The 27,592-nt window shown below is 44.8% G+C and overlaps 1 protein-coding gene across 1 annotated transcript in view; it reads left to right on the forward strand.

Moving 5' to 3' along the window:
* The window catches only part of LOC126092868 (testis-specific serine/threonine-protein kinase 4-like), a 121,398-nt gene that overhangs the window by 61,369 nt on the left and 32,437 nt on the right, over positions 1 to 27,592 (forward strand). The window contains exons 5-6 of the mRNA XM_049908599.1: positions 4,105 to 4,384; positions 22,302 to 22,484. Of these exons, the coding sequence (XP_049764556.1) occupies positions 4,105 to 4,384; positions 22,302 to 22,484 (463 nt within the window). The remainder of the gene's footprint in view (positions 1 to 4,104; positions 4,385 to 22,301; positions 22,485 to 27,592) is intronic.

The raw sequence follows: 27,592 nt of genomic DNA on the forward strand, positions 1-27,592 counted from the left end.
AGACACTAACCGTTTTGTTTCGCAGTGGATAAATGTATTAACAACTATGACGATTGCTTTTGAAATAATAATCAGTTTACGTACGTTTTTTCCACCTCTCTCATTTTAATTTGACTACCGCTCATATTTAATCGTAATGAAGAGATAATAAACTACAGAATGGAAAGGAAACAGTCAATTAGAAAAATGAATGACACAAGAATTTCGATGGTGTTCTGAAATACGTGCCGAAAATAGGAAAAAGAAAAGTATTCTTGCTTGTTTTATTTATCGACATCCAGACATAACACATATAGATAAAGGCAGGCACCATGTACTTTATCCACTTACACATATACTGCGTCGATGAAGGCAGGGAATATGATGTACATCGTAACATACCATAATGAAACATAACATAATGGTTATGTAAGAAATATAATTTGGTGAGATTATTTTGACAGAAGTTCATCACTTTTTGATGTATGTAGCTGAGACTTTGTATCTTTGTCTCTCTAATGAAAAGTTGTATAGTCGTCTGTATTTGGTAATACCGTCTGTTGTTAATAATGTTATCACGTTCGTTGGTTGTTTGTTTTCTGGAGACACAACTTCCTACGGTAATGTATTGCCTTATGCTGTAGTTTGGAGTGGCCGAGCGGTTCTAGGCCTACAGTCTGGAACCGCGCGACCGCTACGGTCGCAGGTTCGAATCCTGCCTCGGGCATGGATGTGTGTGATGTCCTTAGGTTAGTTAGGTTTAAGTAGTTCTAAGTTCTAGGGGACTGATGACCTTAGAAGTTAAGTCCCATAGTGCTCAGAGCCATTTGAACCATTTTTTTGTAGTTTGGAACCGCCGAAAAAAAATATATGATTCAGATCTTCTTGAGAACTGCAGTCACAGTAGAGACGCGGCACCATAATGCGTCAACACGGATGCTGGTGGTACCTCTCATGGTTGAGTCAAAGGACTGATGTTGTCACTTGGAATTTTTGCTGCAGTTATACTTTTCATAACATTGATGTTACGTGAATTTAGGGACCACTGTTGTTTAATCTCTTTCTAGAGAGCTAGGTAATGGTGGAAGAGACGACTGGATCAAATCTTTCGAGGGTACATCAAATCAAGGTTCAAAATGGCTCTGAGCACTATGCGACTTGACTTCTGAGGTCATCAGTCGCCAGAACTTAGAACTAATTAAACCTAACTAACCTAAGGACATCACACACATCCATGCCCGAGGCAGGATTCGAACCTGCGACCGTAGCGGTCACGCGGTTCCAGACTGAAGCGCCTTTAGCAAATCAAGGTTTAATCTTTGGTGTTATAACAGATACGTACGTCAACAATTCAGTTGAGGCAGCGACCACAGCGAGTGAGATATGTCGACGCTGCGAGCCGAAATGCTGAGATTCAGTCCTCTGTAGCCCATGAATCGTAGAGTTTGCAGGGGAAGCAGCCAAGGAGCGGAATTTACCTTTTCTTGTTTTGGGTTACAAAGGGGCTGAAACTCTCCCGATACCTTCTTGTTTTCAGTAACAGGTAGATTTTTCTTCGAAATTCTTTTCTTCAACGTATTCCTTCGAATTCGATAGGTAATTGCACTAGTTTTGAAAGCAATGCCGTCCTCCATGCCATACTCATTCCGTAACTGAATGCCTCCCTTGGCATTAAATGTGCACACCATCGCTGTAAGGAAAAAATAATTTTATTACATAATAATAATTATTATTATTTATGTTATTATTTATTAGGTAATTATTTCATGTATTTTTAAAATTATTATTTAAGATGATTTATCATTTGTTACAGTACATTCAGTAGTTTTTTCACATAAATAAAAGCCAAAACACAAGACCGAGCGTGGTGGCACATGATTAGCACACTAGACTCGCAATGCGGAGGAAAACGGTTCAAACCCCCGTCCGACCATCCTGATTTAAGCTTTCCGTGATTTCTATAAATCGTTTCAGGCAAATGCCGCGATGGTTCCTTTGATAGGGCACAGCCGCTTTACTCCCCCATCCTTCCCCAATCCGATGGGACCCTGTCTGGTCCCCTCCCTCAAATCAATCAATCAATCAAAAACGCATTAAACGAAATTAATACGCGGCGGGTATATTGTTCAGTGACTAGCTAACTTGCCGACATAAACGTTGTTCCCCAAAATCTGTTGTTAGTGGGCTCTCCCACAACGCATTTGTAAACATGAGAATTTGTCACTGAGTGCGAGGGTCACTCCAAAAGAAATCCGCACTATTTTTTCTAAGATCCATCTTTTGTTCTACATGTTTGAAAGTTTTACTGTGTGTAGATACACCCTTTAGGAACAATATTTTCATTTCTCCACATAATTTCCATCCCTCTCAACTGCCTTACGCCATCTTGGAACCAGTGCCTGTGTACCCGCACGGTAAAATTCTGGACCAACCTGTTGGAGCCACTGTTTGGCAGTGTGCACAAGGGACTCATCATCTTCAAACCTTGTTTCACGAAGAGAGTCTTTGAGTTTCCCAAAGAGATGATAGTCACATGGAGCCAGATCAGGACTGTAAGGCGGATGTTTCAGTGTTGTCCATCCGAGTTATGTGATCGCTTCCATGGTTTTTTGACTGACATGTGGCCGTGCATTGTTGTGCAACAGCAAAACATCCTGCTTTTGCCGATGGGATCGAACACGACTCAGTCGAGCGTGAAGATTCTTCAGTGTCGTCACATATGCATCAGAATTTATGGTGGTTCCACTTGGCATGATGTCCACAAGGAAGAGTCCTTCGGTATCGAAAAACACTGTAGCCATAACTTTTCCAGCAGAAGGTGTGGTTTTGAATTTTTTTTTCTTGAGAGAATTTGAATGATGCCACTCCATTGATTGCCTTTTCGTCTCTGGTGAAAAATGATGGAGCTGTGTTTCATCACCTGTCACAATTCTTCCAAGAAATTCATCTCCACCATTCTCGTACTGTTCCAAACGTTCGCTGCATACCGTTTTTCTTGTTTCCTTGTGAGCCACTGTCAACATCCTGGGAACCCACCTGGCACAAACATTTTTTATCGCCAACACTTTCAGTATTCTGCAAACACTTCCTTCCCCTATCCCAACGTAGCGTGACGATTCGTTCACTGTGATGTTTCTGTCAGCAGTCACCAATTCGTTAACTCTCTGCTCATTGCCTGGAGTGTGTGCAGTACGAGGCAGGCCGCTGCGAGGACAATCCTCAATATTGCCGTGCCCGCTTTCATCACGTAACCCGCTTGCCCACCGACTAACTGTACTGCGATCGACAGCATCATCTCCATACACCTTTTTCAACCTCTCGTGGATGTTTCCCACTGTCTCGTTTTCACAGCACAAAAATTCTGTGACAGCACGTTACTTCTGACAAACGTCAAGTGTAGCAGCCATCTTGAAGACATGCTGTGACGGCGCCACTCACGGGAACAGGTTGAATTATGTTTGAAAACAAGCGAGAAGGATGTATCTACACACTGTAAAATTTCACACATGCAGAATGCAAACTGTGTTTTTACAAAAATAGTGTGCATTTCTTTTGGAGTGACCCTCGTAACAACTCTTTTAACACAAGTAAGTTAGGGAAACATAACTTGTTACGTCAATTTTTAATAATTACGTGGAATGAAACTTGATGAGAATACTTCAAAAAACCACAGAAAACGGGACAGCGAGGTAACGCGAAATTTTGTCTCATTCAGATAACTACGAGCAACTGAGGGCTTTTTGGGTGACACCTGTACGACGTTGTCGTACCAGTGCCGCACTGCACGGACTCACAAATTCAAATGGCCGTTATGCTCTCACTAGCCAATACCCCCGCAGCCCTCTACTTTTATTGGTATTTGTATTCGGCTATGAAGGCTGCAACAGGATACAAGCGCATAGGATGGTGATGAGAAACTACACGCCCTCACTTCAGTTGCTCTTTGCTGGGAACCACCGCAGCTCGTAGTAGTTACACCTGGGTCGGTCACTGCAGCACCAAAGTGGATTATCGACAGTGCTGGTGGAGACTAGCTTTATGCCACTGTGTGTAGAGTGCCTACTTGTAACGATGCAGGAGACCTTGAGCAGCGGTATAATTTAGAGCGAGGCCGGGTCCCCGCAGGGACATCAAGTGTGAGAACCTGCTGATGGACGCCGAGATGAACGTGAAGCTGTCCGACTTCGGGTTCGCGCGGCGCTTCACGCCGCCCTCCAAGGACGGCCCCGGCAGCCCGCTAAGCGAGACCTTCTGCGGCAGCTACGCCTACGCCGCCCCCGAGATCCTCAAGGGCAGGCCCTACCGCCCCGACCTCAGCGACATCTGGTCCATGGGCGTCGTGCTCTACGCCATGGTCTTCGGGCGCCTGCCCTTCGACGACTCCAACTACACCAAGCTTCTCAAGGTGCGTGCATGCAGGAGCCCCCTAGCACTGTTCACACTAGGGATGCAGATAAGATACAGATATATCGAAATTTTACAAAAGCCATCGACATATACTAGCGATTCCCGTTTCCATGCCAATATCGATACCAAAACAGCAATATCGAGTGCCGATATTTTTATTTTACATTTTTTTCCTCCATTTTCGATAAATATTTGAAGTTATTGTTTTGAAATTGTAGTAGAACACAATTTTACATTCCCTGTGTGAAGGAATCTTACTATTTTTTGAGGATTCATCATGTTCAGTCTTTCTCTTTGACTGTGTGAAGCAAGTGTAGACTATGACTGTGTGAAGTAATTGTAGACGGCACAAACAAGTGGTCCCATTGTCCTGTGAGAGAGGGGGGGGGGGGAGAGAGAGAGAGAGAGAGAGTGTAGACTATGACTGTGTGAAGTAATTGTAGACGGACAAACAAGTGGTCCCATTGCCCTGTGAGAGAGGGGGGGGGGGTGGGAGAGAGAGAGAATGGAATAACAAGATTTTCTATGAAAAGAAATAGCACATTAGCTGCATTAAAAAACGATTTTTTAACGCAACTAGTGCGCTGTTTCTTCACATCCGCATTCTTCAAAAGCAGCTGCTGAAAATGATGGACAGATATCTAGGTGACAAGAATGGCCTTTGCTGTGGGCGAAGACATGTGAGGGGAAATGCTGACTCGGAGTTACCAACAGAAACTACAACGTTTAGCTTCACCACGCAATTTTTATACTACAACTGCTAGGTCGCTGGTGTTGGTAGACATGAAAAAACAGGAAAGTAGACAAGAAGTATTCTGGACAAATCCCATATGTGACGAACACCTTTCATTGAGCCACTTGCATGCAGTTACCATTGTTGCCCAAGTAATTATCGCCAAACGTGAAAGAGCATTGTTTTCCTTTCAGTTCTAGATATAAGGGGGACAGGCAGGCTGCTAGCTTATTGACGTGCAGAATATCTAATAATAAATCAATAGTTAGATATACAGCACTAAGACCAGCAGTATATTTACAAAGCGCAGCTGATATTTTCATAGGCCAGTAGGTCGATATCTTTTCCTTCGATATATCGATACTTTTCCTCGATATACGTAGAGGTGCTAATATATTCTTTTAAACATCGATATATTGGATTACCGATATTTTTAAAAATATCAACAGTCCTAGTTCAAGCCTGAGCTACGGGAGTCCTCCAATGGGACATCCGATACAGTGTTGGGTATCGATAGCAATATACATTGCCTAAATCAATGCAGCACCAATAAAGACTGTCTTCAGTGGCACAGGGGTCGAATATCTGAAGACTGAAGAAACGTAGAGCTACAACGCGGAGTGGCCGCGCTGTTTAAGGCGCCATGCCACGGATTGCACGGCCGTTCCCGCCGGTGGTTCGACTCCTCCCTCGGGCACGTGTGTGTGTGTGTTGTTCTTAGCATAACATAGTTTAAGTAGTGTGTAATTCTAGTGACCGATGACCTTATTAGTTTGGTCCCTTAGGAAATCACACACGTTTGAACATCTGTACAACGCCATTGAGACAGCACCTTGAGCTCCTGTTGCAGATACGGCGGGCAAGTACACTGTTCGTTTCTAAATTATTTTGACGATCTTCAAACAGGAGCGACTCATTTCGTTACTGGCACAGTTTTTTTAATTTCCTGCGTGTTTGTGTGCTTACTAGGTACAGTATGGACATGGACTGTGACTGACGTGAGCTGAGTTGGTCACCCTTCGCTCACAGCTCGAATGATATGAATTACCTCGAAGAAAAAGTTTTATTGACAAACAGCCAACATGGATTCAGCAAATATCGTTCTCTTGAAACACAACTAGCTCTTCATTCTCACGAAGTGATGAGTGACATCGACTGTGGAATCAAACTGAGTCCATATTTTTAGATTGCCAAAATGCTTTCAACACCGTTCCTCACAAGCGCCTTCTAATCAAGTTGCTTGCCTATGGAATATCGCCTCTGTTGTCCTACTGGGTTCTTGATTTTCTGGCGGAAAAATCACAGTTCGAACTAAGTCACGGAAAGTCACCGAATAAAACAGAAGTGATATCTGGCGTTCCCCAAGGAAGATTTACGGGCCCTCTTCTATTCGTGATCTACATGCACAATTTAGGAGATAATCTGAACAGTGCTCTTAGATTGTTTGCAAATGACGCTATCATTTACCGTCTTGTAAAGCCATTAGATGATCAGAAACAACTGCAAAATGATTTAGATCCACATGAGTACTAAATATAATCCGCTAAATTTCCGTTACATGATAAATTACACAAATCTGAATGGTGTAAATTTAACTAAATACTTAGGGATTACAATTACGAATAACTTAAATTGAAATTATCAGATCAATTTATCGGCAGAACAGTTAGAAAATGTTACAGGTCTACTAAAGAGACTGCATGCACTACACTTGTCCGCCCTCTTTTAGCGTATGACTGTACGGCGTGGGCTCCACAACGGATGGGATTGACGAAGAGAATAAGTCCAGATAAGGGCCCTATTACTAAATAGGGGAGAGAGGGCCACTGATGTGATACCCACACTGGGGTGGCAATCATGAAAACAACGGCGTTTTTCGTTGTGACAGGATCTTCTCATAAAATTTGAAACAGCAGCTTTCTCCTCAGAGTGTGAAATTATTTTGTTGGTGACCACCTACATAGAGAGAAATGATGATCATCATAAAATTAGATATACCAGAGTTTGCACAGAAAGATTTGTTGGTTTTTTCCACGCGCTGTTCGAGAGTGATCAAAAGTATGCGGTCACCCTACAAAACATACGTTTTCATATTACGTACATTATGCTGCCACTTACTGCCAGGTACTCCATATCAGCGACCTCAGTAGTCATTAGACATCGTGAGAGAGCAAAATGGGGCGCTCCGCGGAACTCACGGACTTCGAACGTGGTCAGGTGATTGGGTGTCTGTACGCGAGATTTCCACACTCCTAAACATCCCTGGGTCCACTGTTTCCGAGCTGATAGTGAAGTGGAAACGTGAAGGGACATGTACAGCACAAAAGCGTATAGGCCGATCTCGCCTGTTTACTGACAGGGAACGCCGATAGTTGAAGAGGGTCGTAATGTGTAATAAGCCGACGTCCATCCAGACCGTCACACAGGAATTCGAGACCGCATCAGGATCCACTACAAGTACTATGACAGTTAGGCAGGAGGAGAGAAAACTAGGATTTCATGGTCGAGCGGCTTATAAGCCATACATCACGCCTGTAAATGCCAAACGACGCCTCGCCTAGTGTAAAGAGTGTAAACATTGGACGATTGAACAGTGCAAAAACTTCGTGTGGAGTGACGAATAAGGGTACACAATCTGGCGATCCGATGGCAGGGTGTGGGTGTGACGAATGGCCAGTGACCGTCATCTGCCAGCGTGTGTAGCGCCAACAGTAAAATTTGGAGGAGATGGTGTTATGATGTGGCCGTGTTTTCATAGAGGGGTTTTGCACCCCTTGTTGTTTTGCGTGGCACTATCACGGCACAGGTCTACACTGATGTTTTAAGCACCTTCTTGCTTCCCACTGTTGAAGAGCAATTCGAGGATGGCGATTGTATCTTACAACACGATCGAGCACCTGTTCATAATGCACGGCTTGTGGCGGAGTGATTACACGACAATAACATCCCTGTAATGGACTGGCCTGCACAGAGTCCTGACCTGAATCGTACAGAACACCTTTGGGATGCTTTGGAACGCCGACTTCGTCCCAGGCCTCACCGACCGACGTCGATACCTCTCCACAGTGCAGCACTCCATGAAAAATGGACTGCCATTCCCGAAGAAACCTTCCAGGACCTGATTGAAGGTATGCCTGCGAGAGTGGATGCTGTCACCAAGGCTAAGGGTGGGCCAACACCATATTGAATTCCAGCATTACCGATGGAGGGCACCACGAACTTGTTAGTATTTTTCAGCCAGGAGTCCGGATACTTTTGATCACATAGTGACGTTTGAAGGTGGTTCGATCAGCTCTCTTTCATGCACTTAATTCTGAATTGCAGACTAGACATGTAGAGGCAGATACGGAATTTAGATGTGGTGTTTCATTTTGCACGGTCATCGGTGATCAGATGGTGTTCAGGAGAACTGTCTGTGCGCCCTCTGTTTCGACTCTATGGGCAGTAACTGAATTTAGAGATGAACAGTGTTTGAAACATTCATTCTGGGGTACAACCATGCCTCGCGATGAGAATGTACTCATGTTGAACTGCTTCAGCCGTTTGAATGCGGTCGCACTTTGGGCCTGCAAAGGCTGGATGGATGTATCGACGGATTGCTGGACATGTGGGGCACAGTGTATCGCTGGTGTGTCCCGGCTTTCAGCAGTGGTCTGGAACATGCCTATATCTATAGGCAAAGTTCTGGATGTCTGCGTAGTACAGACGCTAGTCTAGGCCGAAGTATTGTTCTAGTAGCGGTGGCCGACGGAAGATTATCCACCGATGAAATCCGGTCATCTGCTGTGTTATCAGTGACAGTTGGGAACAGTCTTTTTCCAGCAGGACTAAGACTACTGGCGCCTCTGTCCAGGTTACTACTTATACAACGACACCACCAGGCGCAGCCATTCTGGTATCCTGGAGTAGTCTAACGGAGAGCTGAATGACGCTTTGTTGTCTTCAGTGGAATGATTACATTCTGTATGCAATTCATGGACGTACAAATGGAAGGCATACACCTGGTGAGGAGCCTACTCCGGAATGCATTAGCCAAAGACACAAAAATCCTACCCTAGGCTTCACAGAGTCAGAACCATCAGTTACAAATCGTGGTCACTTTTGATGTTTCTGCAGCATAAAGTAACCTGTGCCCCCTACATTGCACATGATGTTATCTCTGCGCACTGCCATTTCTTCGACAGGCAGATGACGTGCTTGCTCAGCAGGATAGGGCACCTCAACGTACATCTGCTGCATCGCTACGTCCTCTTCCTGGTGAGTTAACAACTGACCTAGACAGCAAGATCACCAGATCTCTCGCCAGTTGGACACATATCGGACGTGATGTAAAGGGAACATAATCGTTATTCAAGGTCTGTAAGAAAAAACAAAAGATGGGGTTACTCAGACAGGGGTGTTCTGTCTACTGATGCGACTCTTTGGGCACCCTGTACTGTTATACTGATGAGCTAAAACATTATGACCACCTGCTTAATAGCTTGTTTGTCCGTCTTTGGAACGAAATACATCACTGATTCTGTGTGTCGGGGATCCGACAGTTTGTTGGTAGGTTTGTCGAAGTATATGGTTCAAATGGTTCAAATGGCTCTCAGCACTATGGGACTCAACTTCTGAGGTCATCAGTCCCCTAGAACGTAGAACTACTTAAACCTAACTAACCTAGGGACATCATACACATCCATGCCCGAGGCAGGATTCGAACCTGCGACCGTAGCGGTCTCGCGGCTCCAGACTGTAGTGCCCAGAACCGCACGGCCACTCCGGCCGGCGAAGTATATGGCATTAGGTATCTACTCACAGGTCATGTAATTTGCGTAAATAATGGGCCGCTGATTTTCGCACGCGTGATGGGTCCCGATAGCGACGTAGATGGATTCCATAGGATTCATATCAGGAAAATCTGGTGGCCGAGATATCAACAACGTGAGTTCACTATAGTTCTCCATGAACCACTGTAGGATGGTTCTGGTCTGTGATATGGACATTTATACAGCTGGAAGATGACATCGCTGTTGCGGAAGACATCAAGCATGATGGGATCCAAGTGGCTCGATCGTGTCTTCGATTACTACCCCAGGTCTCATGCAAGTACAGAGGAATGTCTCCCATAGCACAATAACGCTCCCACCAGTCTGCGTCCGTGACACGCAGCACTTTTCGAGCCGCCGTTCATCTCGACGACGGCTTTTGTGGAGACGACCATCGACCTAGTGTAGCAAAAATGTGAATCACCCGAAGAGCCGACGTGTTACCATTGATGGAGAGTCGAATCCTGATGGTACTTCACCCATTTCAATCCTAATTGACAATGTCGTTGGGTCAACATGTGAAGACGTAGGGCTGATCTGCTGTGGAGCTCTATGTTCAACAATGTACGACGGAACGGTGTGCTCCGAAACACTTATGCGTGCATAAGCATTGTGCTCTTTCGGCAGAGATGCCAGAGATCATCATCTGTCCTACTTTACAGAGCAGACAAGCCTCAGAACCCCGTGTTCTGTGAAGAGTCGTGGGCGTCATATCATATAGCCCCTTGATAGTTTCACTGTCCTTCTACACAACGTGATCAAAAGTATCTGGACACCTGGCTGAAAATGACTTACAATTTTCTGGTGCACGCCATCGGTAATGCTGGAATTCAATATCATGTCGGCCCACCCTTAGCCTTGATGACAGCTTCCACTCTCGCAGTCATACGTTCAGTCATGTTATTGAAGGTTTCTTGGGGAATGACAGCCCATTCTTCACGGAGTGCTGTACTGAGGAGAGGTATCGATGTCGGTCGGTGATGCCTGGCACGAAGTCGGGGTTCCAAAATATCCCAAAGATGTTCTGTAGGATGCAGGTCAGGACTCTGTGCAGGCCAGTCCATTATAGGGATGTTATTGTCGTGTAACCACTCCGCCACAGACTGTGCATTATGAACAGGTGCACGATCGTGTTGAAAGATACAATCGCCATCCTCGAATTGCTCTTCAACAGTGGGAAGCAAGAAGGTGCTTAAAACATCAATGTAGGCTTGTGCTGTGATAGTGCCAAGCAAAACAACAAGCGGTGCAAACCCCCTCCGTGAAAAACACGACCACACCATAACACCACCGCCTCCGAATATTACTGTTGGCACTACACACGCTGGCACGTGACGTTCACCGGGCATTCGAGATATCCACACCCTGCCATCGGATGGCCACATTGTATACCGTGATTCCTCACCCCACTCAACGTTTTTCCACTGTTCAATCGTCCAATGTTTCAGCTTCTTACACCAAGCGAGGCGTCGTTTGGCATTTACCGGAGTGATGTATGGCTTATGAGCAGGCGCTCGACCGTGAAATCTAAGTTTTCTTACCTCCCGCCTAACTGTCATAGTACTTGCAGTGGATCCTGATGCAGTTTGGAATTCAGGTGTCTGCCTATTACACATTACGACCCTCTTCAACTGTCGGCGGTCTTTGTCAGTTAACAGATGAGGTCGGCCTGTACGCTTCTGTACTGTACGTGTCCGTTCACGTTTCCACTTCACTATCATATCGTAAACAGTGGACCTAGGGATGTTTAGGAGTGTGGAAATCTCGCGAACAGACGTGTGATACAACTGTCATCCAATCACCTGACCACGTTCAAAGTCCGTGAGTTCCGCGGAGTGCCCCATTCTGCTCTCTCACGATGTCTAATGACTACTGAGGTCGCTGAGATGGAGTACCTGGAAGTAGGTGGCAGCACAATGCACCAAATATGGAAAACGTATGTTTTTGGGGGTGTCCGCGTACTTTTTGTCACATAGTGTACTTGTTTCCATAGATGCTCACGACAGCAGCACGTGCATATTCGACCAGCTTCGCCCTTTTCGAGTTTCTCGTTAACAGGTTCTGCGTAATAATAATCTGCCATTTGATAAAGTGGCTTGGATTTCGCCATTTGCAGCCCATATCTTCGCTATGAAGATTCCCCATTCGTATGTGTTCCGCTTACATGGTTTTGTTACCGCGTCAAGTGAACGCAACACTACCAGGCGGCATCCAACGTCTCAATGGGCAGCGGTCGTAACGTTTTGGATATTCAGTGTATGTGTGTCTTTCATTTGATCTGAATTTTTTATCATACATTCCTACAACGATGAACTACCTGTCGCATCACTTGTCAATAAAATCACCTTCTCGTTGGTGGTGTTGCATTTTTTCCGGCAATGTTTAACACTGGAATAATTTCAGGAGGAGGAGGAGGAGATTAGTGTTTAACGTCCCGTCGACAACGAGGTCATTAGAGACGGAGCGCAAGCTCGGGTTAGGGAAGGATGGGGAAGGAAATCGGCCGTGCCCTTTCAAAGGAACCATCCCGGCATTTGCCTGAAGCGATTTAGGGAAATCACGGAAAACCTAAATCAGGATGGCCGGAGACGGGATTGAACCGTCGTCCTCCCGAATGCGAGTCCAGTGTGCTAACCACTGCGCCACCTCGCTCGGTGAATAATTTCAGCCATTACGACAGTGTTGAAATGTACTGATTGTTCTTTTGTGTGAAATCTCCATTCTTCTGCACCTCCACAGCTGAATAATGTAGGTATTTAGTGAAAACCCCACAGCCGTGTTCCAATTTCGATTCTTACGCCAGAAGCCAAGGTGTAATTAGGTGAATGACGAACACTAACTTCACTTAACGAAGGTTTATTCAGCACTTGCTCATACAAGTGCGCGGAGCGAACTGCTTCCGGCCAGAACGCAATCGGTATATATACAGTTACAGAACATTCCAGTACAATGATTCTTGGCATTTGTGAATACTTCTAGAATGCACTCGAACCGAATATAGAAATTAAAATTTTACAGTTCAGGTGAGTTTTCAACTCACGACCCTCCATGCAACAGTCTAGTATCATACCCACTGCACCACGGTGATTGTTCTACGGAGATTCTTTTGCGGCAGCGAATGAATGTCTTTACGTAAGTAAAGAGCATGAAGAAGTCAGGATCCCTGGAGGCACTATTTGCTGGCGTGTGTCAGGCGGTCAGCGAAGTCGTTTCAGTGTCCTCGTCGTGTTCTAGACCTTGTAGCCTTGTAGGGTTATGTGTGGCGTTTAGACATTTTCGAGTCATGACAACGCTCATTACTGTCATTTTGTGGGAATCAGTTAAGAAAACTGTAGATGAGTTTTCGGTCACTTGAAGTTGTTCGTTTAGAACGAAACCATTTGTGTCACAATAAACATCCCTGAAATATGGCTTTGGCGCTTTTTATTAACATTTACGTCTTTATATATCTTTGAGTTTTTTAAGTGTTTATTTATGATAAAAGATGAAATATAGAAAGTGCAGTATGTTTACGTGGACCAAATTGCGTACAAGGTGATATGATAACGCGTGTGGTAAAATATAAATATTTTATGTACCAACAAAAATAAATCGTTTGATACAAATGTATTCATGCCATTATTAAAAGCATTTATAAGGCAAAAGTTCTCATATTAGCATGAAAGGCAAAATATGGTATTAATGCTATATTTTCATGAACCAATCCGAGAATAATATCAAGTGCAGCCGTAAGCAGTAACGGAAAAAATATTCCAACAGTCATGACATCTACCAAAACAAATCACTTACTTGTGACAGCTACGAAATGCTATAATTCCCTTTGAACTGATCTGGAGTGTGACCGTTAGTGAGGAAGGTATTTCTCTGCAAATGCATGATTGTTCCTAACCAACAAGTACCCCATATGCTGAACTATCTTATACATCAGAGAGTCCTTATTTGATTGTTTACGTTGGTGTTCAAAGAAATGGATCAAATGGCTCTGAGCACTATGGGACTTAACATCTTTGGTCGTCAGTCCCCTAGAACTTAGAACTACTTAAACCTAACTAACCTAAGGACATCACACACATCCATGCCCGAGGCAGGATTCGAACCTGCGACTGTAGCGGTCACGCGGTTCCAGACTGAAGCGCCTAGAACTGCATGCCACAGCGGCCGGCTACGTTGGTGTTCCTATTCATGTAGTGCATTTGAGAGTCCACAGTACCACAGTCTTCAGACCAATTTCTGTGAGGTATACTATAGCGTCACTGAAATTTCTGTGAATTCTGCTGACGTAAGCCATGTCTCTGGGCGTAGTTAAAACCGTCTTGTATCTGCCGATGCGTTGACTCTGTACGCACGGCACGTGCCCGTATCGTCTTCGTCTGTACATAGTAATGCATCAGTAGCTGACTATACGAGGTACTGTTACACTCTGTTATCACACAACCCCTTACAGTACATTCATAAGGATTACGAATGATCTAACTATTCAGTTTTGGAAATTCTGCGCAAGGGGGAACGGAACAATGAATAAGGACAATTAAACATGAAAGATGAATAGGATGGGTCTGACACACTGACTCCAGAAGGCACTAGAATAAAAGCAACGGGTTCAGCAAACATGACTACGATTGTAGCTAGCAGACGCTTGGACAGTTACAGATGAGCAGGTCTTCAAGATAGCGCCAGATAATTTCTGCCTAGATTGAAGGTGGGAACACTAAGACAGGGAGATATTTCAGCGAACTGTACTTGTGTGATACAATACACTGTTCTGCAAAACGTGGAAATAAATGATAACGCGGGAGCCTGGTGCCGGAAGTCTCCCAGTCGAGCAAAGAACGTTGGACGTCAAGTGGCGTGAGGTGAGCGTAACTTATAGCGTAAATGGGGCCGACCATGCAACGCGAGGCAGTTGAAGGAACGGGAGAAGACTGGGTCTGTTAATAGGCGAGCAGTTACGATGCTCTGTGGTGGTGTTCTGCATTACAACTTGGCCTAGAGACAACATTTGAATGACATCAGACGTGCCATAATCATCGGGAAACTAGAAGGAGGACGAAGTGTGACGATTGTTGTTATGACCAGACAAAATTCCAATCGTCCGGTCTCAACTGTGAATTCTTTGCTCGCTCTGAGAGACAGCTCATCGAACAACAGCAAATGAAATGTAAGTTCACTTTATTTCGCGAATGATAAAAAGATTTACTTAACTTGGTACAGTCCTTTGCTGCAGGAGTACTTGATAATTTACAAGTGTCATTGACTATTAAAATATCACTTGATGAACTAATTAACAACTTTTCTCTGGAAATACAATGTTCATCATTTGCAAAAGTAAATTCCCATCTAAAACTTGAATAACACTTTAGTCCCACGCGGCGATGTTGACTGCTTCAGCTGAGGTCACGAACTGGGGCTGAGTGCTTCCATGCTCGGCTCTGTAATGACCTCTGCGCGAGGACATTGCTGTGCTGAGACAGATGGCGTGTCTTCTACAGCCTCTCCCGTTCGTCTTTTGGATTGCAGCCAGATCTCACCATCGTCTGTGGCATCGATGTGTACTGTCGACTTTGCTGCGGCACTGCTATCTCTGGACCGCATCACAACTGCAGGCCAGGAGTCTGGTGTTGCTCATAGCATTGGTTCACGTGCATGGGGAGCGTTCTGAACCACAAGCACCACTGCCGGAAAGAGAGGAAGTTGTCGATCACGGTCAACTACAGCAAACAGATGACCGGTATACGGCACAACAGACAAGAAGGGGCGCACGACAAACATTGGTTGGAACCGTATTTAACAGGACTGGAACGCATGCAGTCGCAAGCTCCAGTGGCACTGTGCTTGTATAGGGTGGTGGTTTTCCTAGCGACCTGTCTGTTGTGTTCCCTTGACAAACGCCCAACGGTGGCACTATTTGCAACAGTGCAAAGAGCATAGCAACTGGACCAACAAACAGTGGGGTCGCATGTTTATCTCGGATGAGGGCAGAATCATCCTGAGTAATGATTTTGGGCCCTCATATGGCGAAAGGTGGGACATGAAATGCACCAAGGGACATTGTCGAATATGACCGTTTCGCTGGTCCCAGAGACATAGTGTAAGGAGACCTTATCTTGCATGGACGTAATGACTTCCACATCTTTTCACACGTTACACTCACCACTCAACGTTATTGTGACGTTGTGCTCCTTCTCCAATAGCGTCTGTTCAAGGACGCATTCGACCACAGCTTCATTCATTTTTGTGGATGACAATGCGCGTCCGATTCGAATAGCGCAGATGAAGGTCCTCTTGTAATGAGAGGATATTCGGTGAATGGACTGGCGTGCCCCTGTTTCCCACTTACATCCCATATAGCAGATGTGCGATGCGTTGGGAGACGCATTGCAGTGACTCCACATCCACCAACGACCATCCACAAAAACTCCCCATCAGCCTTGTGACCAACATGGCAGCGCGTTGCAGAGCATGCATTGTTGTCCGTGGTGATCACACATCCTATTAAGAAAAGTGTCTCGACTTTTGTTATGTCTAGGGGACCATCATAAACCGCGGTGTCTTTACACTAATTACTGTCTTTCAATAAAGGTGTAATTTCTGTTCGTCTCATTGCGTATTTATTTCAGTTACCGTCTGTAATCGACCTCAGTGGTTCTTTCTATGTATGGTCCAAGTTTCATCGACCTGTGTTACACGGTAGTGACACATCATGCGGAAATCGCTTTCATCCTTAAATTTTGCACACCAGTATTATACAGGGTGGTCCACTGATAGTGACCGGGCCAAATATCTCATGAAATAAGCATCAACCGAAAAAACTACAAAGAACGAAACTCGTCCAGCTTGAAGGGGGAAACCAGATGGCACTGTGGCTGACCCGCTCCCACTAGATGGCGGTGCCATAGGTCAAACGGATATCAACTGCTTTTTTTTTTTAATAGAAACTCCCATTTTTATTACATATTGGTGTAGTACGTAAGGAAATATGAATGTTTTAGTTGGGCCACTTTTTTCGCTTTGTGATAGATGGCGCTGTAATAGTCACAAACGTATAAGTCCGTGGTACCACATAACATTCCGCCAGAGTGGACGGTATTTGCTTCGTGATACATTACCCGTGTTAAAATGGACCGTTTACCAATTGCGGAAAAGGTCGATATCGTGTTGATGTATGGATGATGTGATCAAAATGCCCAACGGGCGTGTGCTATGTATGCTGCTCGGTATCCAGGACGACATCATTCAAATGTCCAGACCGTTCACCGGATAGTTACCTTATTTAAGGAAACAGGAAGTGTTCAGCCACATGTGAAACATCAACCACGAACTGCAACAAATGTTGATGCTCAAGTATGTGTTTTAGCTGATGTCGTGGCTAATCCGCACATCAGTAGCAGACAAATTGCGCGAGAATCGGGAATCTCAAAAACGTCGGTGTTAAGAATGCTACATCACCATCGGTTGCACCCGTACCATATTTCTGTGCACCAGGATTTGCATGGCGACAACTTTGAACGTCGTGTACAGTTGTGCCACTTGGCACAAGAGAAATTACAGGACGATGACAGATTTTTTGGACGCGTTCTATTTATCGACGGAGCGTCACTCACCAACAGCGGTAACGTAAACCGGTATAATATGCACTATTGCGCAACGGAAAATCCACGATGGCTGCGACAAGTGGAACATCAGCGACCTTGGCGGGTTAATGTATGGTGCGGCATTATGGGGCCCCCATTTTATCGATGGCAACCTAAATGGTGCGATGTATGCTGATTTCCTACGTAATGTTCTACCGATGTTACTACAAGATGTTTCAGTGCATGACAGAATGGCGATGTAAATCCAACATGATGTATGTCCGGCACATAGCTCGCGTGTGGTTGAAGCGGTATTGAATAGCATATTTCATGACAGGTGGATTGGTCGTCGAAGCACCATACCATGCCCTGCACGTTCACCGGATCTGACGTCCCCGGATTGGGAAAGTCGAAGGATATTTGCTGTCGTGATCCACCGACAACGCCTGACAATATGCGTCAGCGCATTGTCGATACATGTGAGGAAGGCGAACTACTCGCTGTTGAGAGGAATGTCATTACATGTATTGCCAAATGCATTGAGGCTGACGGACATCATTTTGAGCATTTATTGCATTAATGTGGTATTTACAGGTAATCACGCTGTAACAGCATGCGCTCTCAGAAATGATAAGTTCACAAAGGTATAGGTATCACATTGGAACAACGGAAATAAAATGTTCAAACGTACCTACGTTCTGTATTTTAATTTAAAAAACCTAACTGTTACCAACTGTTCGTCTAAAATTGTGAGCCATATGTTTGTGACTATTACAGCGCCATCTATCACAAAGCGAAAGACGTGGTCCAACTAAAACATTCATATTTCCTTACGTACTACACGAATATGTAATAATAAATGGGGATTCCTATTTAAATAAACACAGTTGATATCCGTTTGACCTATGGCAGCGCCATCTAGCGGGCCAACCGTAGCGCCATCTGGTTTCCCCCTTCAAGCTAGACAAGTTTCGTTCTTTGTAGTTTTTTCGTTTGACGCTTATTTCGTGAGATATTTGGCCTGGTCACAATCAATGGACCACCCTGTATACACAAATTACTCGAAATTTTTGTTTAGTATTTATAAAGTTAAGAATAATGACAGGTTAAGAAACGTCACTGTATAAACTGTAGTTAGGTCTCAAGGTACCGATATTTCAGACATGCTGCCCCACGGATTCAGCAGGAGAAAGGGTCAGAGGTTTTTGTGCTGTGGCTGTAAGAACATCGGACGCCTTTCGTTGGTATCGAGGGCAGTTTGACAGTGTGCAGTGTCGGGACATGATCCTCCAACCTATTGCCGGGACCATTCGCCAGCATTTCGGCTTTCAAGACGACAGCGCTTAGGCACAACGCGTCCGCGTCATGAGCACCTCCATACACGAGAAATCAGGCAACTGTCAACCGAGTGGAATGGCCTGCGGTATCTGTTGGAATGAACTTAAATGCGCGTGCTTCGAACCAGTTGTAACTTGTATTGCGTGGACGCAGGAAGTCCCCCACTCCTTCTCCCTTCCCCACACACACTCGATGACCTCTCGGAAGAACTATGAAATCGTGGGACAGGCGTGAACCGCATCTTCTGCCCACATTGTGCACAGCATGCCAATGAGGACCCAAACAAGTTGCAATGCACATGGCATTAAACGCTATTCAGTAGCAGAAATGCAAATGTGTGCCGGGTAAAGACGGTTTATTTATTATTGTTATTGTTTTGTTATTTACTTTGCAGTAAAATTAATTGTTTTCATCTTCGTACTGACCAACTAGGATCACTTCCTCTCCTTCAGCTGTTGTTTCCTATTTTTCCAGTTCTGCTTCATCTCCTCTTCATGATGTATTTTTCTTTCTTTTTTCCATGTATTACTCCATTACTTCTTTATTCTTCCCTGAAATCCTTCTAAATTTAGTATTTTATTTTTAAAAAGGTTTCTTTCTGTAATTTCCGGTTCTTTGGTGTTGTTTTTTTCAAGTTCTTTCTTATTTTTGTAATCCATGTTGATTTCTTTTCGCAGAAGTAGAATATTAATTTGTTTCATTAGCCTGCTGTAACTTATGCATTGGAGATGTCAAAAGAAGGTTAATCTTTGCTGTGCCATTACTTCAGATATTTTCTCTATATTTTCGTACATCTCCTCGTTATTTCATATTTTGCAAGCATCAGTAGTTTGTATTGCACGAATTGTTTTTTAGTTCATCTTTTATGTTGCTCTATTGTGTTCACTATGTTTTTGATCGTTAAGCATTCGCATAGAGATAAACATCCTGGTATTACTGCAGTGGCATAATATTTTAGCTCTGTTTCTCTAGATATGTATTTCATATTGTAGATTTTTTGGGCAAACCAAATGCCTGTTGCACTTTATTAACCCTTATATCTATTGCAAGTTTTTAAAGTCCTTCCTGATGCATAATTTCTTCAAGATATTTGAATTTATTAACTCGCTCTATTTTGGCTATTTGTGTTTACATCTATTTTGGTGCGTTTTCTAAAATTCGTTATGAATTTTGCTTTTGGTTCTTTTCTTCAGCTGAAATCATGAAACCTATATCCTGTTTTTCCAGTATATTTATGTGTGTTACTGTTTGTGTCGTATTTTGTGAAAGTATTGCAAAGTAGTCTGCAAAGACTAGGCAGTTAATTTGAATTCGATTTCTTCCCCTTCCCAGAATTATTGATTCTAACTAGCTAAACACCCAGGATTGTCGGGGTTTGTGTATATTCCAATCTTTCACCTCTCTCTGTGCATCTTTTCCTGCCCCCTCTCTTTTCATCTCCTCCTCTCCTCTCTCTGTCCATATCCTCCTCTTTCCTGTTTCTGTCCAGCATCTACTCTCTCCTCTATCTGCCCATTTCCTCCTCCCCTCTTTCTATTCATCTGCTGAATCACTCCTCTCTGTCTAGTTCCTCCTCCCCCTCTCTCCCCATCACTTTCTCTCCTCCTCTCTTTTCATCTCCTAATCTTTCTTTTGTCTGTTCATCTCCTCTTCTCCCCTCTCTGTGTCCGTCTCCTCATTCTCCCTTTCTGTCGATTTCCCCCTCACATTCTTTCTTTCCATCTCCTCCTTCCTCTATCGGCGTCCATTTCCTGCTTCCCTCTCTCTGTCTGTCTGCATCCACCTACTCCCTTTCACCACGTTATCATCCCCACCCTAATATGATGTTGCTGGTTCTTACCCTCACACTATTTCTCTACAGATAGTAACTGCTATGTGTATCAATTTGGTTGAAATGGAAGTTTGGATGAAATGGGCCCAGGAAATTAGGAGGAGCTTTTCACCTGTGGTTTTGCCTATGTACGCCCATGTCACATATATTTCACATACATTTACCATATTTCACACATCTTTCTAAACATATGTCACCTATATCTCCAGCGAATCACGCGCTGCACTTCCGTTTTCACGCAGTTCAACGTTCATGACAATTAAAACGTCATGCATGATGAACGACAGTTTTACTTCATGAACAGCAAAAATCTAGTAGCCGACAAGCTTTTATCCTTTTATCTTTCTTTGGTGGGCGTCAGTGAGAAAAAGTATCTTAAAGGTTTGAAATTACGTGTAAAGTTTGTTGCAAATCACTAAGTGCTGTCGTTATCAGATGCTGGGTGAGTCGGGCTATTTGCTCGTCTTGAGCTACTCTTCTTTTCCAATCATACCCCAGCCCTGTTGAGAGGTATGTGGTTCTTAACCCCATAGTAGTTATTTACTCACACTAAGCGATATGTGGATCAAGTTTGGTTGAAATCCGTTCAGTCTTTTAGGAGATATGGAACACGAATACATACAACCACTTTTATTATACGCCTTGAAATTCTGACTTCTTAGGTGCAGAATCGAGATTCTGACAGTTTTTTTTTTCTAAAATGCAGCTACACAGTATAGCAACAGGCCGCCCCCTTGCCTAATACCATTGTTGCGTTTCAAATATTTAACTTCACTTACGGTTTTTGTGACAGTTCCACGAATTATGTTTTTTACATCACATTCTCCAATGAGTTTATTTATTGTTCCTATACCTACCAAATCAAATGCTTTCTTCAGATCAATAAATGTTAATATTATAGCTTACTGGTTGACAATCTGTGGCAAATTGTTGATTTTAAGTAAAAAATGTGTTGTATCCAAGACCTTCCATTTCGAATATCACCCTGTCATTTTCCTGGTTGTCAGTCTAAAGTTTTTCCAGAGACATTTTTGGAAAACAGCTACTGATTTTCGAAACTGTATTATAAAAACAGACTATATCGCCAATATCAACATTTGTTGGTGACTGGCCTCAGGTCAAAGGTCGACCGTCTTCGGACCATACTCCAAAATTGACGTGTGGAGGCTGCTGAGCAGTTGACAGCATCTGGGGGACTACGGCAGTTCTTGCTATTTGGATCGGTCTCCACACATCAACTTTGGAGTACAGTCTGAAGATGGTCCGCCTTTGGACTGTAACCGGTCACCAATAAATATGTATTTGTGCGGTATAGACTGTTTTTATAAGTACTAAAACTTTGTCAATTTAACTTTAGGAGCATTATTGATAATATATTTTGTGTACCGCAGTTGTTATTATTATTTAGCTATTTAAGACGTATTGTATCATCCTTACTCTCCTTGAACTGAAGCCCACCCGTGGTCACAGATGTGATGAAAATGAAATTAAACGTGTTGCTCCTCCTCGACGAGTGTTCTGACAGTTTCTTCCGTAACGGAAGCGAGGGTCCAGTAGGCAATAAGCCACGTGAAGAGTGGTTGAGGACGGGTCGAGTCTGTGACAGGGGCTATTCTGCCCGCGCTGCGCAGCAAGTGCAGAGCCGGGTGGTGTTCCCCAAGGAGCCGCAGGTGTCCTCGGCGTGCAAGCTGCTCATCACGCGCATCCTGGCGCCCATTGTGAGCCGCGCGCGCATGTCCTCCATCAGGGACGACCCGTGGATGGCCTTGGGCGGCGAGCGCGGTGCCTCCACGTCTTCCGAGGACGGATCCCAGGTATGTGTCCTCTGCTCGTCACCACTGATGACGGATGCATTAATCGTAGGTATCTACAATACGTTCGTAAAACATTTACGGGCTGTGCAAAATAAAAAGATCCTAGAAACACATCTACGAGGGGCGTTTAACAAGTAATGAAACATTTCTTTTCTCGGCCAATATCGATTGAAAAAATACAGAAATTTCGGTGAGACATCATGGGATACTTACAACCCGCCAAAATAGCCGAGAGCGCTAACACGCTGCTTCCTGGACTCGGGTAGGCGCGCTGGCCCCAGATCGAATCCGCCCTGCGGATTAACGAAGTGCCAGCCAGCCTGGATGTGGTTTTTAGCCGGTTTTCCACATCCTCCTAGGTAAATACCGGGCTGGTCCCCACGTCCCGCCTCAGTTACACGACTCGCACACATTTGGAACACATTCACACTATTTCACGCTTTACACTCGACTCAGACAGCTGGGGTACATTTACGAGGTGCATTCAAGTTCTAAGGCCTCCGATTTTTTTTCTAATTAACTACTCACCCGAAAACGATGAAACTGGCGTTACTTCTCGACCTAATCGCCCCTCAGACATACACATTTTTCACAACGCTGACGCCATGATTCCATGGTAGCGGCGAAGGCTTCTTTAGGAGTCTGTTTTGACCACTGGAAAATCGCTGAGGCAATAGCAGCACGGCTGGTGAATGTGCGGCCACGGAGAGTGTCTTTCATTGCTGGAAAAAGCCAAAAGTCACTAGGAGCCAGGTCAGGTGAGTAGGGAGCATGAGGAATCACTTCAAAGTTGTTATCACGAAGAAACTGTTGCGTAACGTTAGCTCGATGTGTGGGTGCGTTGTCTTCATGAAACAGCACACGCGCAGCCCTTCCCGGACGTTTTTGTTGCGATGCAGGAAGGAATTTGTTCTTCAAAACATTTTCGTAGGATGCACTGTTACCGTAGTGCCCTTTGGAATGCAATGGGTAAGGATTACGCTCTCGCTGTCCCAGAACATGGACACCATCATTTTTTCAGCACTGGCGGTTACCTGAAATTTTTTTGGTGGCGGTGAATCTGTGTGATTCCATTGAGCTGACTGGCGCTTTGTTTCTGGATTGAAAAATGGCATCCACGTCTCATGCATTGTCACAACCGACGAAAAGAAAGTCCCATTCATGCTGTCGTTGAACGTCAACATTGCTTGGCAGCATGCCACACGGGCAGCCGTGTGGTCGTTCGTCAGCATTCGTGGCACCCACCTGGATGACACTTTTCGCATTTTCAGGTCGTCATGCAGGATTGTGTGCACAGAACCCACAGAAATGCCAACTCTGGAGGCGATATGTTCAACAGTCATTCGGCGATCACCCAAAACAATTCTCTCCACTTTCTCGATCATGTCGCCAGACCGGCTTGTGCGAGCCCGAGGTTGTTTTGGTTTGTTGTCACATGATGTTCTGCCTTCATTAAACTGTCGCACCCACGAATGCACTTTCGACACATCCATAACTCCATCACCACATGTCTCCTTCAACTGTCGATGAATTTCAATTGGTTTCACACCACGCAAATTCAGAAAACGAATGATTGCACGCTTTTCACGTAAGGAAAAGTCGCCATTTTAAGTATTTAAAACAGTTCTCATTCTCGCCGCTGGCGGTAAACTTCCATCTGCCGTACGGTTCTGCCATCTCTGGGACGTATTGACAACGAACGCGGCCTCATTTTAAAACAATGCGCATGTTTCTATCTCTTTCCAGTCCGGGGAAAAAAAATCGGAGGTCTTAGAACTTGAATGCACGTCGTAATTCCGTCCCCGGGGGTACGGGGTGGCGGCAGGTTGGGCATCCGGCCATCCCTTAATATTAACCATGCCAAATCCGTCCTTAACCCTGCCAACCCTGCGCACAATGTGGGATAAAGGCAGTAGCGAAATAAAGAAAGAATCATGGGATACTCCCGATTCACCCCCTATAGCTTCATGAAGTTCCGATAGGTCGCATGGCTATTTGTAGCCCTCAAAATGGCGTCTTTAAGCAGAATGGAAATACATCAGGACGAGATGAGATATCTGTAAGATTCTACAAAGATTACGAGAAAGGACTTACTCGCCTATTTACCAGCAGTTCACCGTAGGTCGCTGGAGCATCGGGGATATCTAGCGACTGGAAAAAAGGGACGTAGGATAGGTGTACATAATTATAGACCTACATCACTAAAATCAATCTGTTATAGAATTATCGTTTTCGCTTCCCGCGCCCGGGTTCCCGGGTTCGATTCCCGGCGGGGTCAGGTATTTTCTCTGCCTCGTGATGACTGGGTGTTGTGTGATGTCCTTAGGTTAGTTAGGTTTAAGTAGTTCTAAGTTCTAGGAGACTGATGACCATAGATATTAAGTCCCATAGTGCTCAGAGCCATTTGAACCATAGAATTATCGAATATGTTTTGTGCTCACGTGTTATGAATTTTTTGAAGAACAAAAATCTCCTCGAAGTTCAACATGGGAAGACGCAGAGATATTGCGAAAGTCAGCTCTTTCTGATCCTCCGTGAGAACCACAATGCGGTAGACATCGGCGCTCAGATTGATGCGATGTTCGTAGACTTCAGGAAGGTATTTGACCCCGCCCCGCACCTCCATTTACTTAAAAGATACGAAATTACAGAGCATCGGTCCAGCTTTACGACTGCATTCAAGACTTTCTTACAGCAAGAACTGATCACTCGCTATTACCGGAACAAAATCGACGGATGTAATGGTAATTTCAGCAGTACAGCAATGAAGTGTGGTAAAGTCTTCACTGTTTACAATATCTGAAATATATATGAATATGTATGAAATATATATACAGGAAACGTCGGAAGTTCAGTGATGCTATTCGCAGATAATGCTCTTGATTCCAATAAGGTAGCAACGCCAGGAGACTGTAGCGATTTGCAGAATGACCTGCAGAGCATTGATGAACGATTCAGGGTCTGGCAGTTGAGACTGAACGTAAATAAATGTAAAATATAGTGTACACATAGGAGTAGAAACCCACTAGTTTACAGCTATACCACTGATGATAAATTGCTGGGAACAGCATCTGCCGTAAGATATCTAAGAGTAACCATCCGGAGCGGCTTAAGTGGAATGGCCGTACAAAACAAATAGCAGGCCGCTGTGGCCGGGCGATTCTAGGTGCTTCAGTCCGGAATCGCGCCGGTACTACGGTGCAGGTTCGAATTCTGCTCGGGCATGGATGTGTGTGATGTCCTTAGCTTAGGTAGGTTTAAGTAGTTCTGAGTCTAGGGGACTGATGCCCTCAGATGTTAAGCCCCATAGTGCTTAGAACCATTTTTTACAAAACAAATATTATGAAAATCAGAAGGTAGACTGACATTCATAGAAACAATCTTAAGGAAATGTAACTCCTCCACGAAAGACCGGTTCTTTAATATTGATCTTCACGCTGGGGCCTTTAGCAAAAAAATGGCTCTGAGCACTATGGGACTCAACTGCTGAGGTCATTAGTCCCCTAGAACTTAGAACTAGTTAAACCTAACTAACCTAAGGACATCACAAACATTCATGCCCGAGGCAGGATTCGAACCTGCGACCGTAGCGGTCTTGCGGTTCCAGACTGCAGCGCCTTTAACCGCACGGGCACTTCGGCCGGCGGCCTTTAGCAGATAGGACAAATAGAAGAGATGGAAAAGATCCAACAAAGAGCAGTGCCTTACGGCACAGGGTCGTTAAGTCGGCGCGAGAACCGTTCGCGAACAGAACAGGGAAAGGGGGAACAGACAGTGCTATCAGAAGTACCCTCCGCCACAAACCGTCAGGTGGCTTCCCCAGCATTGAGGCAGATGTAGAAAATGTTTAATGCACATTAAGATGGGCAACCCAATATACACTACTGGCCATTAAAACTGCTACACCAAGAAGAATTGCAGATGATAAACGGGTATTCATTGGACAAATATATTATACTACAACTGACTTGTGATTACATTTTCACGCAATTTGGGTGCATAGATCCTGAGAAATCAGTTCCCGGAACAACCACCTCTGGACGTAATAACGGCCTTGATACGCCTGGGCATTGAGTCAAACAGAGGTTGGATGGCGTGAACAGGTACAGCTGCCCATACTGCTTCAACACGATACCACAGTTCATTAAGAGCAGTGACTGGTGTATTGTGACGAGCCAGTTGCTCGACCAACATTGACCAGACGTTTTCAATTGGTGAGAGATCTGGAGAATGTGCTGGCTAGGGCAGCAGTCCAACATTTTCTGTATCCAGAAAGACCCGTACAGGACCTGCAACATGCGGTCGTGCATTACCCTGCTGAAATGTAGGGTTCGGCAGAGATCGAATGAAGGGTAGAACCACGGGTCGTAAAACATCTGAAATGTAAGGTCCACTGTTCAAAGTGCCGTCAATACGAACAAGAGGTAACCGAGACGTGTAACCAATGGCACCCCATACCATCACGCCGGGTGATACGCCAGTATGGCGATGACGAATACACGCTTCCAATTTGCGTTCACCGCGATGTCGCCAAACACGGATGCGACCACCATCATGCTGTAAACAGAACCTGGATTCATCCGAAAAAATGACGTTTTGCCATTCGTGCACTCAGGTTCGTCGTTGAGTACACCATCGCAAGCGCACCTGTCTGTGATGCAGCATCCAGGGTAACCGCAGCCATGGTCTCTGAGCTGATAGTCCATGCTGCTGCAAAAGTCGTCGAGCTGTTCGTGCAGATGGTTGTTGTCTTGCAAACGTCCCATCTGTTGACTCAGGGATCGAGACGTGGCTGCACGATCCGTTACAGCCATGCGGATAAGATGCCTGTCACCTCGACTGCTAGTGATACGAGGCCGTTGGAATCCAGCACGGCGTTCCGTATTACCCTCCTGAACCCACCGATTCCATATTCTGCTAACAGTCATTGGATCTCGACCAACGCGAGGAGCAATGTCGCGATACGATAAACCGCAATCACGATAGGCTACAATCCGATCTTTATCAAAGTCGGAAACGCTATGGTACGCATTTCTCCTCCTTACACGAGGCATCACAACAACGTTTCACCACGCAACGCCGGTCAACCGCTGTTTGTGTATTAGAAA

Source organism: Schistocerca cancellata, chromosome 7 (genome assembly GCF_023864275.1).
Source record: "Schistocerca cancellata isolate TAMUIC-IGC-003103 chromosome 7, iqSchCanc2.1, whole genome shotgun sequence".
In the NCBI taxonomy this organism is placed as follows: domain Eukaryota; kingdom Metazoa; phylum Arthropoda; class Insecta; order Orthoptera; family Acrididae; genus Schistocerca; species Schistocerca cancellata.